This window comes from Dama dama, chromosome 10 (assembly GCF_033118175.1).
Source record: "Dama dama isolate Ldn47 chromosome 10, ASM3311817v1, whole genome shotgun sequence".
Taxonomy (NCBI): Eukaryota; Metazoa; Chordata; class Mammalia; order Artiodactyla; family Cervidae; genus Dama; species Dama dama.
The window spans coordinates 30,583,366-30,599,181 of NC_083690.1; the positions used below are offsets into that span (position 1 = coordinate 30,583,366).

The 15,816-nt window shown below is 45.5% G+C and overlaps 1 protein-coding gene across 1 annotated transcript in view; it reads right to left on the reverse strand.

Annotated features, from left to right (window-relative positions):
- The window catches only part of AUTS2 (activator of transcription and developmental regulator AUTS2), a 1,187,145-nt gene that overhangs the window by 83,287 nt on the left and 1,088,042 nt on the right, over positions 1–15,816 (reverse strand). Inside the window, exon 6 of the mRNA XM_061153366.1 lies at positions 12,148–12,196. Within this exon, the coding sequence (XP_061009349.1) occupies positions 12,148–12,196 (49 nt within the window). The remainder of the gene's footprint in view (positions 1–12,147; positions 12,197–15,816) is intronic.

A 15,816-nucleotide genomic window follows, 5' to 3' on the forward strand; every position in this document is an offset into this window, starting at 1 on the left:
ATGATTCCGGAAGTATCACCGACTTAATGGACATGAATCTGAGCAAGCTCCGGGAGACAGTGGAGGACAGGGAAGCCTGGCGTGCTGCAGTCCACGGGTGGCGAAGAGTCAGAACGTGACTTAGCAACGGAATAGCGACCACAGAGCACACAGCAGTAGCGGCCCCGCTACAAATCCAGCAATCGGTTTCTAAGATGCTTGCTGTCTCATCTGTGACCTTCTTCCTTTCTACAGCCATCAACCTCAGGAAGTAAGGGTGGTCCAGACAAACCTAATCCTCAGAACAACACATGACAGGTCTGGTAACCACAAAATGAACCCGGCTCCTCCCTGAATGCACTCACCATTTTAGTCTGTGCCGCCTCTTGGGCAACGCCAGGACATTGAAATGACTGTTTCTTTAGAACAAACCTTTCCCCAACAGACAGGACAAGGCTGAGAAGAGAGCTAGAATCCAGCCAACAACCAGTGCAGTCCTGGGAGAAGTGGGTATTATCACCACCGTGTAGCAAATGAAACGTAGGAAGGAAGACTGCTTCAGTCAAACGAGGCCTAGATTAGCCTTTGAAGAAGCAGAGCTGCCTGGTGTGTGAAGTCTGCTGACAGCCGAAAACAGATGGCAGGGTGGTGACATTCCCTTGATGATGGAGAATGGTCCATCGAAGCCTCAACTCCCAGCTGGTAAAAGGAGTCACTCCATAGAAAAGGACGCCCCTTGCCAGCCTGTCTCCGGTTGGCTCCAAGGCAGGGCCTCGCTCTGTTATCGAACCCTCTGTTCTACTTCTTACCCGCAGCAATCCAGGCTTTGGAACCAGTCAGTCATTCCACTTGAGAAGTCAGGTACAAAGGAACCGGCACCTAGATTCTCCTACACTGGGGTTTTATAAACATTTACTAAGCAGATAAAACACCTCTTTAACACCACTCCGACTGCAGACCTGCAGGGGAGGAGGACTCCACATTATTATTCTAATTCTGCAGGGAGGTTAATACCTAACCGCTGGTGTTCAAACAGTACAGCTTCACACTCTCCTCTACTTTCCCCTGAGGCTCCACCCCTTCCTGCCTCTCAGGCGCTTCCAATAGAGATGGAACCTCCAGGAGAGAAAGAGAGGTTTCTGCAGCCTTGTTCTAGCTCCCAAGTTCAGGGCGTAAGTCATGGTACATGCCTCCCAAATGCAAGTGTCCACAGCCTCATTCACAACTCTCACGGGAAATCTGTGCCCTCTGCACAAGTTTCAGGCTCTAGAAGGACCTGTTGGTGTTCAGTCACTCAGTTGGGTCCAAGTCTTTGAGACCCAATGGACTGTAGTACGCCAGGCTTTCTTGTCCTTCAACATCTCTCAGAGTTTGCTCAAACTTGTGCCATCCAACCGTCTCATCCTCTGTCGACCCCTTCTCCTCCTGCCCTCATTCTTTCCTAGCATCAGGGTCTTTTCCAATGAATTGGCTCTTCTCATCTGGTGGCCAAAGTATTGGAGCTTCAGCTTTAGCATCAGTCCTTCCAAAGGATATTCAGGGCTGATTTCCTTTAGGATTGACTGGTATGATCTCCTTGCTGTCAAGGGACTCTCAAGAGTCTTCTCCAGCACCACAGTTTGAAAGCATCAATTCTTTGGCACTCAGCCTTCCTTATGGTCCAAATCTCACATCCGTACGTGACTACTGGAAAAACCATAGCTTTGACTATAAGGAACTTCGTTGGCAAAGTGATGTCTCTGCTTTTTACTGTGCTGTCTAGGTTTGTCACAGCTTTTCTTCAGAGCAAGGAGCAAATGTCTAGAAGGACCTAGAACCCTCCAAAGCAAACTCTGGCCTTCAAACAAGGATGGGATCTGGGAATCCACCCAGCTTTCTCAAGTTAACAATGGGAAAACCTAGTCCAATGGAGCAATTTGCTCAAGCAGCCCAGCTCAGGCCTCAGCCTGGATCTTCTCAAACTAAGAGCTGTGCTGCACCCCTCCACCTTCACGGAGTTTGCCAACCTGGCGAATATTTAAGCAACAAAATCTAACTGAGGAAATGTGCAAAGAAGAGCCCCTACTGATAGGTGATACACAGACCTTTACAATGCTCCCCCAAATCTTTTCAATAGCTTGCTAAGTCACTTCAGTCGTGTCTGACTCTTTGCAACCCTGTGGATTGTAACCCGCCAGGCCCCTCTGTCCATGGGTTCTCCAAGAATATGGGAGTGGGTTGCCACCTCCTTCTCCAGGGGATCTTTCTGACCTAGGGATAGAACACACGTCTCCTGCACTGCCAGGAGGGTTCTTTACCACTAGTGCCACCTGGGAAGCAAATCAATTTTTACAATGGAAAGCTCGAAAGGGTAGGTTTTAGTCTCACAGTGAGCACAAGCTGGCACATTTGTGCCCACGGAACTCCCTCTCTGAAAGGCTGACATCGTTTGCAGTGTAAGGGCTGGCCTACTTCTGACTTGCTGACCCTTCAGGGCCCACCTTGGATCAGCTTTCCCTCCTATGGAAGTCTTAAGCTTCTTTTTCATTGAGCTATTTAAAAAGTCTCTTTTCTTATTTTAAAATATGTTCAAACTCTTATGCATCTTACTATTATGTTTAATGTGATCTGTTCACTGCTGTATCTCCTGTGCCTGTTTACATAGTCAGCGCTCAGTAACATTGGTTGAATGAAAGAATTCAATATGGCTTCCATTTTCTGCCAGTGGAATGAAAACTGACATCCTTCACTTCACAGGAGAAATCCAACCTCAGGAAGAGTCCTTGTCAAACCCAAGTCTGCGAATAAAGTTTATGGATGAAGATGCCTTCAGAGATCAACCAGAGAAGTCCAGCAGTGGACAGTCCACACTTGGAAGAATCAAAAGCTGATATAAAACAAAAGGAATTGTATGCAGAATCAAAAGCTGATATAAAACAAAAGGAACTGTATGGTTCGGCTTTTGGCAAGAGGAGCTGTACCATGGAAAAGCCTTTTCCGGCTGTAAACAGATAATGAGAAAATGATGTAGTCCTGGCTAAAATTAGGTTTCAGTGTTACTCTTCTGAGAGATGTGAGAGGTGATAGATAAGAGGGGGAAAATGTTTTCCAAGTGGCTTTTAAAGGCATCCCAATATAACCGCCTCCCACATCAGCCTATTAACACGTACACTTGAGACATTTCCCTCTTCAAAAGAACTCTTAGAAAAAGCAATGATGTGCTCTCAACCTCCTCCTCTATAAGACAGGGTTTACGAGGGTCAGAGATATAAGCGCCCACGGGACATTACTCCTTATTAACAGGCGCCCCTCCCACCTCCGCATGGATTTGGGCCTCGTGTTTACGTCATCGGTTGCTAGGGAAATGCCCCTGCTGGAAAATCCCAAGTTACTTCTAATAAAATCTGGCTGAAAAAGAACAACTGGTCCAATTACCGGCCCAGGAATGGGCATGGAGAGTAGAAATATGGAGAAATTCATGTCTTATTAGAAGGGACGGAAGTCAGAGGTGTCTACAGCTGAGCCCGGCTGCCATGCAGTCGCCATGATGCTTTTGTGGCATCACCTGCTCCGAGAGTTGGTGGGCACCCTGGGTGAGGATGAAGATGTCGGTAAGACCCTCCACTGTCAACAGGAAATTCCTACTAACTCCAGGGAACACAGAATACCTTAGCCTGGCATGGTAGGAAAAGTCCTAGAGGCTTGTTTTGGCCAATGAGATGGCTGGGAACACCACACCACACAACCAAGCTGAAACTTGAAGGCACGGTCTATGATTCTGTCTCTGGTTGTTTCCTTCTACCAAGATAACTACCCTGAGGGCTGCTTCTCTGACCTGGGTACCAGAATAATGAGAAGGGGAACCACAGCTGGTCCGCAAGCAGACACCTGATATGAGACTTTTGCTGTCTAAGCTCTGCAGCATAACATGCCAAAGCAGATAAACAGAGACCCTATTAAGTGATGGGGAAGGGGGCTGGATTACTGGGCAGACTCCTGGGCACTGGTAAACTGTTTATTAGAGAAAAGCACATGGAACACGGCGGTGCTACACCCTAAGCTATTCTACTGAACAGAATTTTTTTTTTTTTGGCCATGTGGCTTTGCAGGATCTCAGTCTGCAACCAGGGACCCGGGATTAAACCTGGGCCCCAGCAGAGAAAAGCCCAGAATCCTAACCCCTGGGCCACCAAGGAACTCCCAACATTAATTTTTCAGCTCCTGGATTCAGTTAGTGCTGAGAGATTTGCTAAAATGGAGAATTCTGCACATTACGGCCACAGTCACCTTGCAGAGCACCCAGTAAGGACTGGCCCCTTCCACTCCTCCCCACAGGCTTCAGGAACTGGCAAGAAGGCACTTCTAGGAGAGGAGCCAGAGGCATAGCCACGTATGGCCAGCTTTCCACCTGGAGGTACAATGAACCTCCAATCACTAATTGATGGACTGTCTCAGGCTCTAGAATGCATTCTCCCAGTAAGTCCAGGCACCCAGGCAATGGATTAAAGCCTAGTCTATGAATGGGGATTGGCTTGGGGGTGGGGGAGGGTATAGACTTTCTGAATTTGGACCCAGAATCTCCCTGGTGAATTCATGAAGTGGGTCCTCAACTGATTTCAATTGAGAACCACTGTTACTTTCTTAAAGCATACACTGGGCAAGGAGGTTAAAGACTTCAGTGGCTGCCCCAGGCTACATCAAAGACAGCTGAGCAAAAAGTTCAGGCACCATGAAATTCATAAAATCCGTGTTGCACCCACTCCGCCACAGGTTCAGGAATAAGCTGGTAAAAATTCAAAAGGCACAGAGGAGATTATTTGAGTGGGAATCGATCATTTCTTCACTGAAAAAATTCTGACATTTCCTTATATAGCATATTCACTGGATTCATAATTCACCCAAGTTGCTTCCTGAGACTGAGCATTGCTGGGCTGTCTGAGTAACTGAGACAAATTTTGTTTGTTAAATAAATTCCAGGCAAGAGCATATTTGACTTATGCACAAGGAAAGAATTCTTATGTAAGTTGCACAACAATGGAGTTTTATCTTATCTGAGGAACTTACTGCCGCTTGCCTGTGTGTGTTTTACTGCCAAAATAAAATAAATTGAATCAGCTCACACATGATAACATGCTCTTTCCTAACTCATACTAATTGCTTGGCTAATTGATGTTTGTTGAACTTTCTCCATTTCATTGAGTGATTAGGTACAAAGCTAACAGTTGACATCTGTAGGCGCTTAACTGGCGTCTGTAATTACTGTTAATGTTAAATAATTGTTAGTTAATTGGAGTGGTAACTGAGTGAATGGAATCCAGATTGTGAAGCAAAAAGAAACCTAGTTAAATAAACATACATTTTCAGAGAAAAACAACATTTTTCTGCAGTTGTCAGAAACCAGAAATAATCCAGAGGCCACGGGATAGCCACGGGCTTCCTCCACGCAGGACACTCTCCAGGCCTGGGCTGACCCCACGCACTTGAAGCTGTTACCAGCAAGGAGGCCCTTTGTCGCTGAATGGTTCTCATTAAAGACTCTCCAGAACCAATTTGATGTTTTTTTTTTTTTTTATGGCAAGAGTCTACTATGAGTGTGAATTACTTTCTGAGACAAGTGAATTCGACATCACTGCCTAAACAAAGCACTTAAATATGAATGGAATGAAAACTGATGCTGGTCAACATTCAAGTGTCTTTGCTAATATTGCCAAGTATGGAGAAGTCTTTCCAAGAACAGCGGTGATCAATCAATAAAGTAAGGGAAAAGCTTTTCAGTGGACTCAAAGATAAACAGTGGCGTCTAATCATCTGACTAAAAGAATGTTATCCCCTGCTCTGCTAGCCAGCGTATTAAAAAGCAGAGACATCACTTTGCCGACAAAGACCCTTCTAGTCAAAGCTCTGGTTTTTCCAGTAGTCATGTACCATATGACAGTTGAATCAAAGAAGGCTGAGCGCCTAAGAATTGATGCTTTGGAACTATGGTGCTGGAGAAGACTCTTGAGAGTCCCTTGGACAGCAAGGAGATCAAACCAGTCAATCCTAAAGGAAATCAACCCTGAATATTCATGGGAAAGACTGAAGCTGAAGCTCCAATAGTTTCGCCACCTGATGTGAAGAGCCAACTCACTGGAAAAGACCCTGATGCTGGGAAAGATTAAGGGCAGGAAGAGAAGGAGGTGACAGAGGATGAGATGGATGGCATCATCAGCTCAACGGACATGAGTTTGAGCAAACTCAGGGAGATAGGGAAGGACAGTGAAGCCTGGCGTGCTGGTGGGGTTGCAAAGAGATGGACACCACTTAGCAACAAAACAACAACAACGCTCTGGTCCAACTCAGAGGGGCGCTCAAGATCAGGGAATCTGGTCTCCTTTTATCTGGGGAAGTGGCACTGCTGTGACAGTCCTACTCCAAAGACCCGAGCAAGATCAATTCAAATGCTCGGAATATCTTCCATCCCTGGCACTGACATTCCAGTAACAGGATCCAACATGTACCCAGGATTCCTGACTATCTTCATGCACAAGGTCAGCGAGAGCTTAGGTACCACTTAATGGAAAAATATCTAGTGGAAAACACTTTCTCACAACATGGAATATTTTTAGACCCTTCTTGGTGGTTTCACACTAAGAATACAAGGTGTCTATTTTCAAGAAGTCTCAAGGAATAAATCTATACAACGTAATTCCGTGTGTTAAGAGTCTGGCTCCTATAGGAAGGTCAATTTCCATAACAAAAGGAACTGATTGCATGTTCTCTGCAGTGTGGAGTAGGAAGGAAAACCCAACCACTCACAAGTCCTTTGTCTCCAATCAAGCACCAATTACCCTTCAATAGTATTTAATTTTCCTCATATCAGACATCTCCGTCTTCTAAAGACCCAAGAAAATGCTCTGAAATTCCAAAAAAAAGGTCCAGAGAAAGAAAAATAAAGAATGACTGACAGTCCGAGTTTCCCTTCTGTAGGATTTAAGACAGTACAAAAATGCAACTAATTTATAGAAGCTGAAATGAGCTCAGTTTATTCACCTGCACGTGGGGAATGAGCTTTACACATCATGTTCTCCTTACAACGAAACCCAGGACATGACAAGAAATTATAAAATGGTCTCCATGTGTTTATTATAATTAGATTTTAAACTCTACATCTTTTTCTTTTTTTTAAAGAAAGCTACCCCACACTCAGGGGTTTCCCTGGTGGCTCAGAGGGTAAAGCGTCTGTCTGCAATGCAGGAGACCCGGGTTTGATCCCTGGGTTGGGAAGATCCCCTGGAGAAGGAAATGGCAACCCACTCCAGTACCCTTGCCTGGAAAATCCCATGGATGGAGAAGCCTGGTAGGCTACAGTCCATGGGGTCGCAAAGAGTCGGACACGACTGAGCAATTTCACTTAATCCCACACTCAATTGCACTGTTTTCACTTACACAGAAAGCCCAGAATTATTTTAGGGGAGGAGCCTTGGTGGTAACTCTTACCTTTACTTGTCACCAAACCAAGGAACTCCCCCTTCGTGTCTAAACTTGATGAGTGAAGTGAGATCATCACCATGAAAAGATTTTATTAGGTCCTCACTTCCTGAACCTCATTTACAAGCAGCATCTTTAGAAACTTTTTTCTTGCCTCATCTCAAACCTCAACCAATTTTCTTAACCATCTACACTGGTGATAAAACCATATTGTCAAAGATACCCAAAGGCCCTACTAAATCTAAAGGCTCCGGCCTCATCTGTGTCCTATGGAGACCCTTCAGCACAAAATCGACCCCAAGAAGAGGCCAATGTGTCTGCTAGGAGGTCCGGGGAGGCCTGAGAGAGGCCAACCAGTCCTGGTCAGTGAGACCGAGGTGGCTTCAGCACTGCGTCTGATGCTCAGCGTGAGGAGTGAGTGCCCACCAGAGTCCCAGGGCTGCCCTGGGGCAGGGGAGATGGGAGTCTGACCGAGGACGGTGTCTGCTCCTCTGCTGGCCACATTTCAGTAGACAGGGGTGCTCGCTCCCTGCAGAAGGGAGCACAACCAGGGCCCTCTGCCCTTCCTGGATCAATCCCCACCCCAGCTACTCAGGAGAGGCACAGCTTTCACAGAGCGATGGGGTCAAATACACCTCCTGGTCCTGTCTCATCTCTGACTTGTCTCAGCTGCAGGACAGATCCTGGAAAAGAGGCAACTTGGGCCCTTTTCTCTGCCCCTAACCTAGACCCCACCAGGGCTGGGACCAGGTACACAGAGGGCTCCAGAGAGCACCTGACTTTTGTTCTTCTCCCTTCCACACATGGCTTCCCTTCTTTTCTTTCCTCCAGGAAGCTCCGCCTTGGAGCAACTTCAGAGATTAAAAGAGATTAATGATGGTGGCAGGATGGGCATGTCTACTCAGTGCTCACTTTCTGCATTTCTGCCTATAGATCAAAGTGGCAAAATCCCCAAGAAATAAGAGCCTAGAGTAGGTGTGTTGAGTGTGTTCTCAGTTGTGTCTGACTCTGCGATCTCATGGACTGTAGTGCGCCGGGCTCCTCTGTCCATGGAATTTTCCAGGCAAGAATAGTGGAGCAGATTGGCTATTCCTCCTCCAGAGGATCTTCCCAGCCCAGGGATCAAACCTGCATCTGCTGTGTCTCCTGCATTGGCAGGCTTCACCACTGTGCCACCTGGGAAGCCCTTAGAGTAGGTAAAGAAGAGTAATAAATGCTGGCTGGACACATTGAATTGACCGATAAGTTCGCTCCTTTTAAGGATAAACAGTCCAGAATTTGGGGTACACATCCTGTTGCCACTGTAGCAGTTCAACCCACTAAATATGGACAAGAACTCAGTCTCTCTGCCTCATTGGGAAAATCAATTTTTTCTTTGGCAGATGGTTGAGTCACAAAGACAGAAGGATTCATAAAATTCACATGAACATCCTGTAAACATTTGAACACATAAAGATTAAATACAGCAATCATGACCTTGATTAAAGTTACTATTTTTTTTTTCTTAAATGTCTCCAACCCTAAGCCTTGAACTTTGGAGGTTCATCTCCCCACACCTTTGAACAAGCTCAATTCTCACTGAGCAAGTCATGTGTACCTACAAGCACGTGCCGTTTGATTAATTTCTTTCAAAACGTGAAATAAAAGGCATCAGAAGGAAGTAATGATTTGGAACACCTAAACACCAAAATCTTACTAGTCCTCTATTAAATCAGACGGGATCGACAACAGAGAGAATCAGAACGAGATCAAAGAGGCAGAGGGATAGAAAACCTTCGAGGTGCCTACTCTGTTTCAGCCCCTCCTCCTCACCAACTAATTGTCTTATCCCCACCAGACACATTGGCCCAGGACTCCATTCTGCTATGACTGAAAAGTCTGACCTAAAGAGGCGAAACGATTTACTCCAGCTCACAGACTGATGGGACTTGAGCCATGACCCCTGCGGCTTCAGTCAGACCTACATGCCCCCCCCCCCCCCCCGCCATCTCGGGGGCCCAACATCAAAGCTGTGCCCCCACCAACCCCCTACCACAATCAGCTTGTGAGATTAGCACTGCCCTCCCACAGTGAAATTTTATGGACCAAATCTGCCTGCCGCCGGGGCTCAGCAGCATAATCTCGCCAGCAGCTTAAAGCCACGCTTCTGGAAGGCCGGAGCCCGGTGGGGCTCCAGAGAGGGAGAGGTGATGTGTGGCTTTAAACATCTGGAGGGGGGAAGCATACACGTGTCAGCACTCTTGTCAGACTGTTCAATAAGCCCAGGCTTTGAGGATTCTCCCAGCGGTGTTTGTTACCTGGTGTAAATTTGCCCTTTCTTACATGGCTTTTTATTGCTCTTGGCTAAGAATACTGGACAGAGTCGGGAGACCAGACTTGCGGGCGGGGCAGGCCGCTTTTATAGAACTAGAACTTGACGCGCCTGAAGCTGACAGTTCCTTGAAGGCCTTGTCAACCATCCATCCGGTAAACACTGCCGCTACCCAGAGTGAAAAACAGACCCAAACCCACAGGCACATAGCAAGACTCCCTGCACCTGTCTTTTGGAACTTGTTTTCCTGATATTTAGCAGTGTGAATACTAATCCCCTTAACAAAACTGCCCCCACGCTACCCTCCTTCCCCACCCCCACCCCCTGCTTCATCTCTTTCTCTCCAGGGAGGAGGGCGGGTGCTGGATACCAGTCCCTCTGTTTGGCACCACCTGGATTTGCGTTGATTCCGGCTCTTGTCATTCATGTTACCAACAGGAATTAGCATAAGGCGTTAAGGGGAAACTCTGGAGGAGCCAAGAAAGGCCATTTTGATGGAAATAAGGGGCAAAGGAATAATCTGCCATCAACTAAAATGCTTATTTGTGTATGGTTTCCCAAGTAAAGCTTAGGGGGAAAAAAAAATAAAAAAGCCTGTGTTGATTTTAGTGTATACAAAGAAACCTTAATCCTTTCAAGGCAACTAAATCACCCCCAGAAAAGCAGCTCAGAAGAAAGGCACCCTGTCAGAAGGAGGACTATTCACAACCAAATAGATGCCACAAATCACACTCTGTAAGTAAACAAAAATAAGAATGTGGGAGACGTTTGATTGGAAAGGGGGCAGGGGTGTGCGGGGTTGGGGGGAGCAGGAGGGAAGACGCAGAGGGAGGGAGGTCACACAAGGCTGCTCACCACCCACCCCTCCTCCTGGGCCCTGAAGGGCGCCTTTCAGCCCCCTGAGGGCAGCCAGGCCTCAGTGCAGAGCCAACTCTCAGGCCAGGGCTGGCTGATCCCAGAGAGGGGACACACATTCCAGAGCTTTCCCAGCAAGCTGGCAAAAGACAGACACAGTCACGTGGGCTGCGGGGGTCCTGTGGAAGCGGGTGGGGCAAGTGTTACTGAGACAGAGCACCTCCTTTGGAGGACCTCAGGTCCGCCGCAGGGTCCTCCTCCTCCTGTCTTACAGGGACCCACGACCATCTACCATCCTCTTGCCTTGTCAAAATGCGCAATAAACAATCGCACATTTTCCCATACGAGCCCTGTATGCTATGAACTGCCACGTACCTTCTTTTATTGGGCTTTTAGCATTATGGACAACAAATTTATACAAACTTTCAGTCCATCAAAATATACGATGAAATATAAAACTGGAATACTCCATTATGCAATAAAAAAAGATAAAATTCAATATGACAATAATTCTGGGAGTAACAGCAATCACATAAGCATGCACACCTCCAGGGAACGCTAAACATAATGTACTATTTAAAATTGCAGTTGGTTTGAATTCTAAAATAATCGGGGAGCTCAAAATAACTGCACTTCGGAATGTGTCTGACTAACCAGCTAGCAAAAACGCTAGCCAAGGCCACTGGAGAATGTGGACACGGTTTCAAATAACACTTTGTGAAGGCCCAACCCTGTTCAAGCTAGCCAGTATCTTCCATGGAACACAGAAGGTGACCAGGATGGGAAGCATACATTCTGCATTTAGCTATTATGATGCAAACATCACGTTCTATGGTGGAGAGGAAGAGATCAAAGAGTTTATATAATTTATATCTTTCAAAGAATACATCTTTGCAAAAACCTGGTATTAGAAGTTCCCTTAAATTTCATTATTCCCAACAATACTGCAACCAATGAAAACCGCCCAGAAACCTATCGGTAGTGATTTAAGGTAAGTTTCCCCTTAATGTACTGCAATATCATTAGCCTCGCTCAGCCTCTACTGCAGTTTGGAAGAAATTAATGGAATAGCACGTATTTAAATTTTGCCCTCTTGCTCGTTTATTAACTTCACAGAAAGCCCACAGCAGAGTAAGGCTTGGTTTATGACCATAATCCTGTGAATACTAAACATGTACTGATTATTAGAGTCTGCAGTACAAACCAGCTATTTATCGTTCTCCAACTGCTGGGTAGTTGATAACCAACGATAAAGTTAAGGCATCCTGAGAATGATTATTCTCCATGATCACTTCCTACATTAAATGAAAGTCACAGAGACGTAGTCATTTCTTAGGCAAATCAATTTAAATAAGGATTCAATGTGTTCTTTTACAATAAACTGTTTTGGGATACATCAGGAAAGCATAGATTCTGTCTCAAGCAAAAATACAATTATGAACAGGAGCTCCAGAATGGTAAGGGATGACCATTGTTCTTTCTGCTTTCATTCAAGGCAAAGACAACAGAACAAATAGGAAAATAAACTACCGCTCGGATTTAAGGGCTCTTACCTTTGTTTATAACAGTATTGAAGAGTTTTTCAGAGCTGGCATCTGAGGCCTGCAACACAAGAAGGGGGGAAAAAGAGTTATCGTTGTCATGAATACTGTGGTCACTAGCATCACTACTATTATTTTAAATCAATTTACTCCATTTTTGAAAAGCCTGAAAAGGAAAGCAGTAATTTCCCCCAATCCTCCATAAGGTGGTGCTGGTTGACTGCATGAGGCAGACCTGCAGTGCAGCTATTTGCTAAGGGGGAAAAAATCTGATTTTAAAAATGTGTCCTTATTAGACATATTATCTGTGCAAAACATATTTCTATGAGATGATACACAAAGCAATTCAGCTCATTCACATAATGATTTTGCAATTTCATTGACAGATCATTATTTTGGAAACGGTACTTTTTTCCACATTTGCAGACATGCCTGTTTTTCAATTTTCTCTCAGAAACCAGAAATGCCTATTATTTAACACTAAGCCTCTCCTCACTAAAAAGTGTTGTCCAGCACTCCCTGAAATTTGTTTTTAAAGATTTATCTGATGACCCCGAGGTCCTTGTCCCCTGTGGTAACCAGGACGACCTTGGTGTTGAAATGAAACCCAGCCAACCTGCCCAACACGCTGACACTATATACACTGTCAGCATTATTTCCTTTCCATTTTCTAGAAATCATGTCTGCTAATTATTACAGTGGCTCCAGGAAAGTGAAGTAAGCCTGTTTAAACAGCGAGAGTAAAGCCAATTTAAATTATACACTAATGTTCTGGAAAATCAACATAAAGTCGGTTTGGAGGAAAATGCTATGATGTTTCAGAAGCACTGTACTTCTACAATTTGAAAAATTAAAAAAAAAAAGAAACTTAAAAATTAAGCAGCTCCATTATGGAATAATTAGAGAATGTACCTGCATTTAAAGTTATAATGGTTATATTTATGCTATTTTTTGCTACCCAACCATTGTAAGAAATCAATGATTTTCACACTTTACACACAGAGATGCATTTTTTGACAAAGCATAGAATGGTGAATAAATCTAGAGAAAATATAAGAAGTAGAGGGAGGGGAGAATCTGAAATACAACAAATTCAGACTCTCGAGCTGGCTTTTGGGGACAAAGAAGATACTCAATTTAGTCTTTTTGTGCTATGTTGACAAAGATGAGACATTCCTGTGTGATCCTTATGTCTGAAGCGAACAAGTTCTAGTTCTCAATGTAAGTGATACAGAAAGACATAAAATATTGTTACTATGACTATTTCCCCCTTTATTTTAATTCTAATCTTCCTACTGTAAGGGTGGTTCTGAAGATTAATAGATGAAGAAAAAAATGAATGTACATGCAAAACAAGCGCTGAATTACATACACTTATACATAAGCAGTTTAAAATAAAATAAATCCTAGATGGATGCTTCCTTTTATTTTGCATGAATAAAAAATATGCCAAGGGCCTTCCTGCCATTTTAAATAAAACTGCACACCATAGTAGCTTTTCATAAAAATAAACTGCCAAAAAAAGTACTGCATGGAGGGGGAAACAAGCTATGCATGAAACAAATCAAGAACACTGAGGTACAGAAGCAAAAATCACAGAAACAGTGTTGTCCTATTGTAATATTTAGTGAGGTTTCTAGGAACACGAGTTTCCAGCTAAAAACTTGGAGCAAAGAGCATTTCACCATTACTTGATGAAAAAGTGTCTCTTCAAATTAGAATGGCTATGTTAAATTCATGGCTTACACTACAGCTGCTATTTTTAAAAGGAAAAAAGGGGAGAGGCTGTTAATTAAATCAGTTTGCCAAAATGCAATAACCCTTGCAGATTTGAGGACTACCTATTAAAACGAGTCTCAATGGGCTAAAGCACCACAGAAATGAGGTATTGTATCATCAACGCAAAAAACAGCCAGGGAGGAGAGAAGGCTCCTGATCCAGCTTTTATTTGCACTTGGGGTGTGTGTGTGTAAGAGGAGGGAGAGATCAAACAGGACAGAAGCTGGAGGTGAAGAGGCCCTCTGGCTGGCTTGCACACCCTCCCTGGGGTTGCTACTCTAGCCTCAGCTCCACACCGTATTCTCAAGTAGCCAGTTTAGTGATCCTTATGTCTGAAGCAAACTTAGAGGATGTGATTATTATGATGCGATCCAGTAAGTTATTCAGGAAATGAGTCTGACAGGATATTCCGAAGGACTTAGGAGTAATGTTCTCTAATAAAAGCTTCTCCAGCCCTTTAATTTTCTGATACATGTCACAAAGCCCTTTTGCAACTGGGGAGGGGTGGGGGTGGGCAGTCTCAAAGAGGCCTCCGTGGAAAAACACCCCAAAGAAAATGATGGTAATGGGACTTCGGCTAATCAGAAAAATGACCTGGAACCCTTTTTCTCCCATCCAGGCGGTTCCAACTATGGCGGACCACAGTCCTGAAAAGTCAGAAAAGAGCTTCTCCGCCAAAGTCTTAAGCAGGAACTACAAGGAAATGCTTTGCTTCTTTCTCCATAAACTTTCAAATTTGACTTGCGCTCTAAAGCATTTGTGCAAATTTGCGGTTTCTGGGATCTTAATGCTAGTTTTCTTTTTCATTGTTTTTAAGAGAATAATCTGCAGTTCTTTATGTTACCTGGACCTTTTTCCTGATTAAAAAAAAAAAAAAAAAAATCAGGGACGACTAATGGAAACCTGGTGAGCCAAGAGTTAGCTGGCGAGCATAGCTTTTGCGTCTCTCCTCTGTTAACACGGGGGCACCCTTACATACTAAAGATCTTTAGATTTCGCTCGCCATTTCGCTTTATCCCCCTCACTTGGTTTTGCAAAGCCACGGCGTTGTAGCCGCTATATCTAAAAACGATAGGGGGAAAAAAACAAACAAACAAAGCTCTCTTTTGACTGCTTTTTATTTGGGGGAGGGGGATGGAAATAGATAAAATTAAAAAAAAAACCCACCACACTGAAAAATGATTCGACGCTGTACCTGGTGTTTAAAGAAAAGTTAAACTAGTCAAACAGATTCAAGAAAGGAACACAGAGAATGAGGAAAACGAATAAAAGCCTTCCGAGTAGACAGGGGTGGGACGCGGCCGCTCCGGTTCGAGGTCAATCTTAATTCCCTTCGGCCTCGGATCTCGGGGTCGGCCCCGAGCACCCGCACCCGCATGAGGAGGGGATCTCCAATAAGAAAAGAGAAACATCCTCGAAACTTAAGCGCGAGTTCTTTGCCCAGCTGTGGCAATTCAGAGCCCAGATCTCCTTTCGCTTCCCTTGGCCCCGCGTGCGGGCCAGGATCCCGACCTCGGCGCGGGGAAGCGCTACCCGGGGAACCGGCGGTGAGCGCAGCCTAGGTCTCCAGCCCAAGCCGGCGCCGGCCTGGCCCGAGCCGAAGGCAGGCAGAGCCCCTCGGGGCGGGTGGCGCCGGGGAGGCTTAGGTCCCCGGGCACCACGGCGCAGCTCCGGCCGCCCGAGCCCGGAGAGTCAGGGGTGAAAAGTACAAAGGCGGGCGGCCGGGCAGGAGGGAGGAGGGGTGGGTGGTGGCGGGGGGCTCGGGCGCGCCAGACGCGAGAAGCCCGCCCGCTCCTGCGGCCCCTGCCACCCCTGCCCGGCCGCCGCCAACAAAAGACCCCCGACTCCCTTCCGACCGCGGGCGCCGAGCGAGGCAGCCGCGCGCCTCCAGGGCTGCATTAC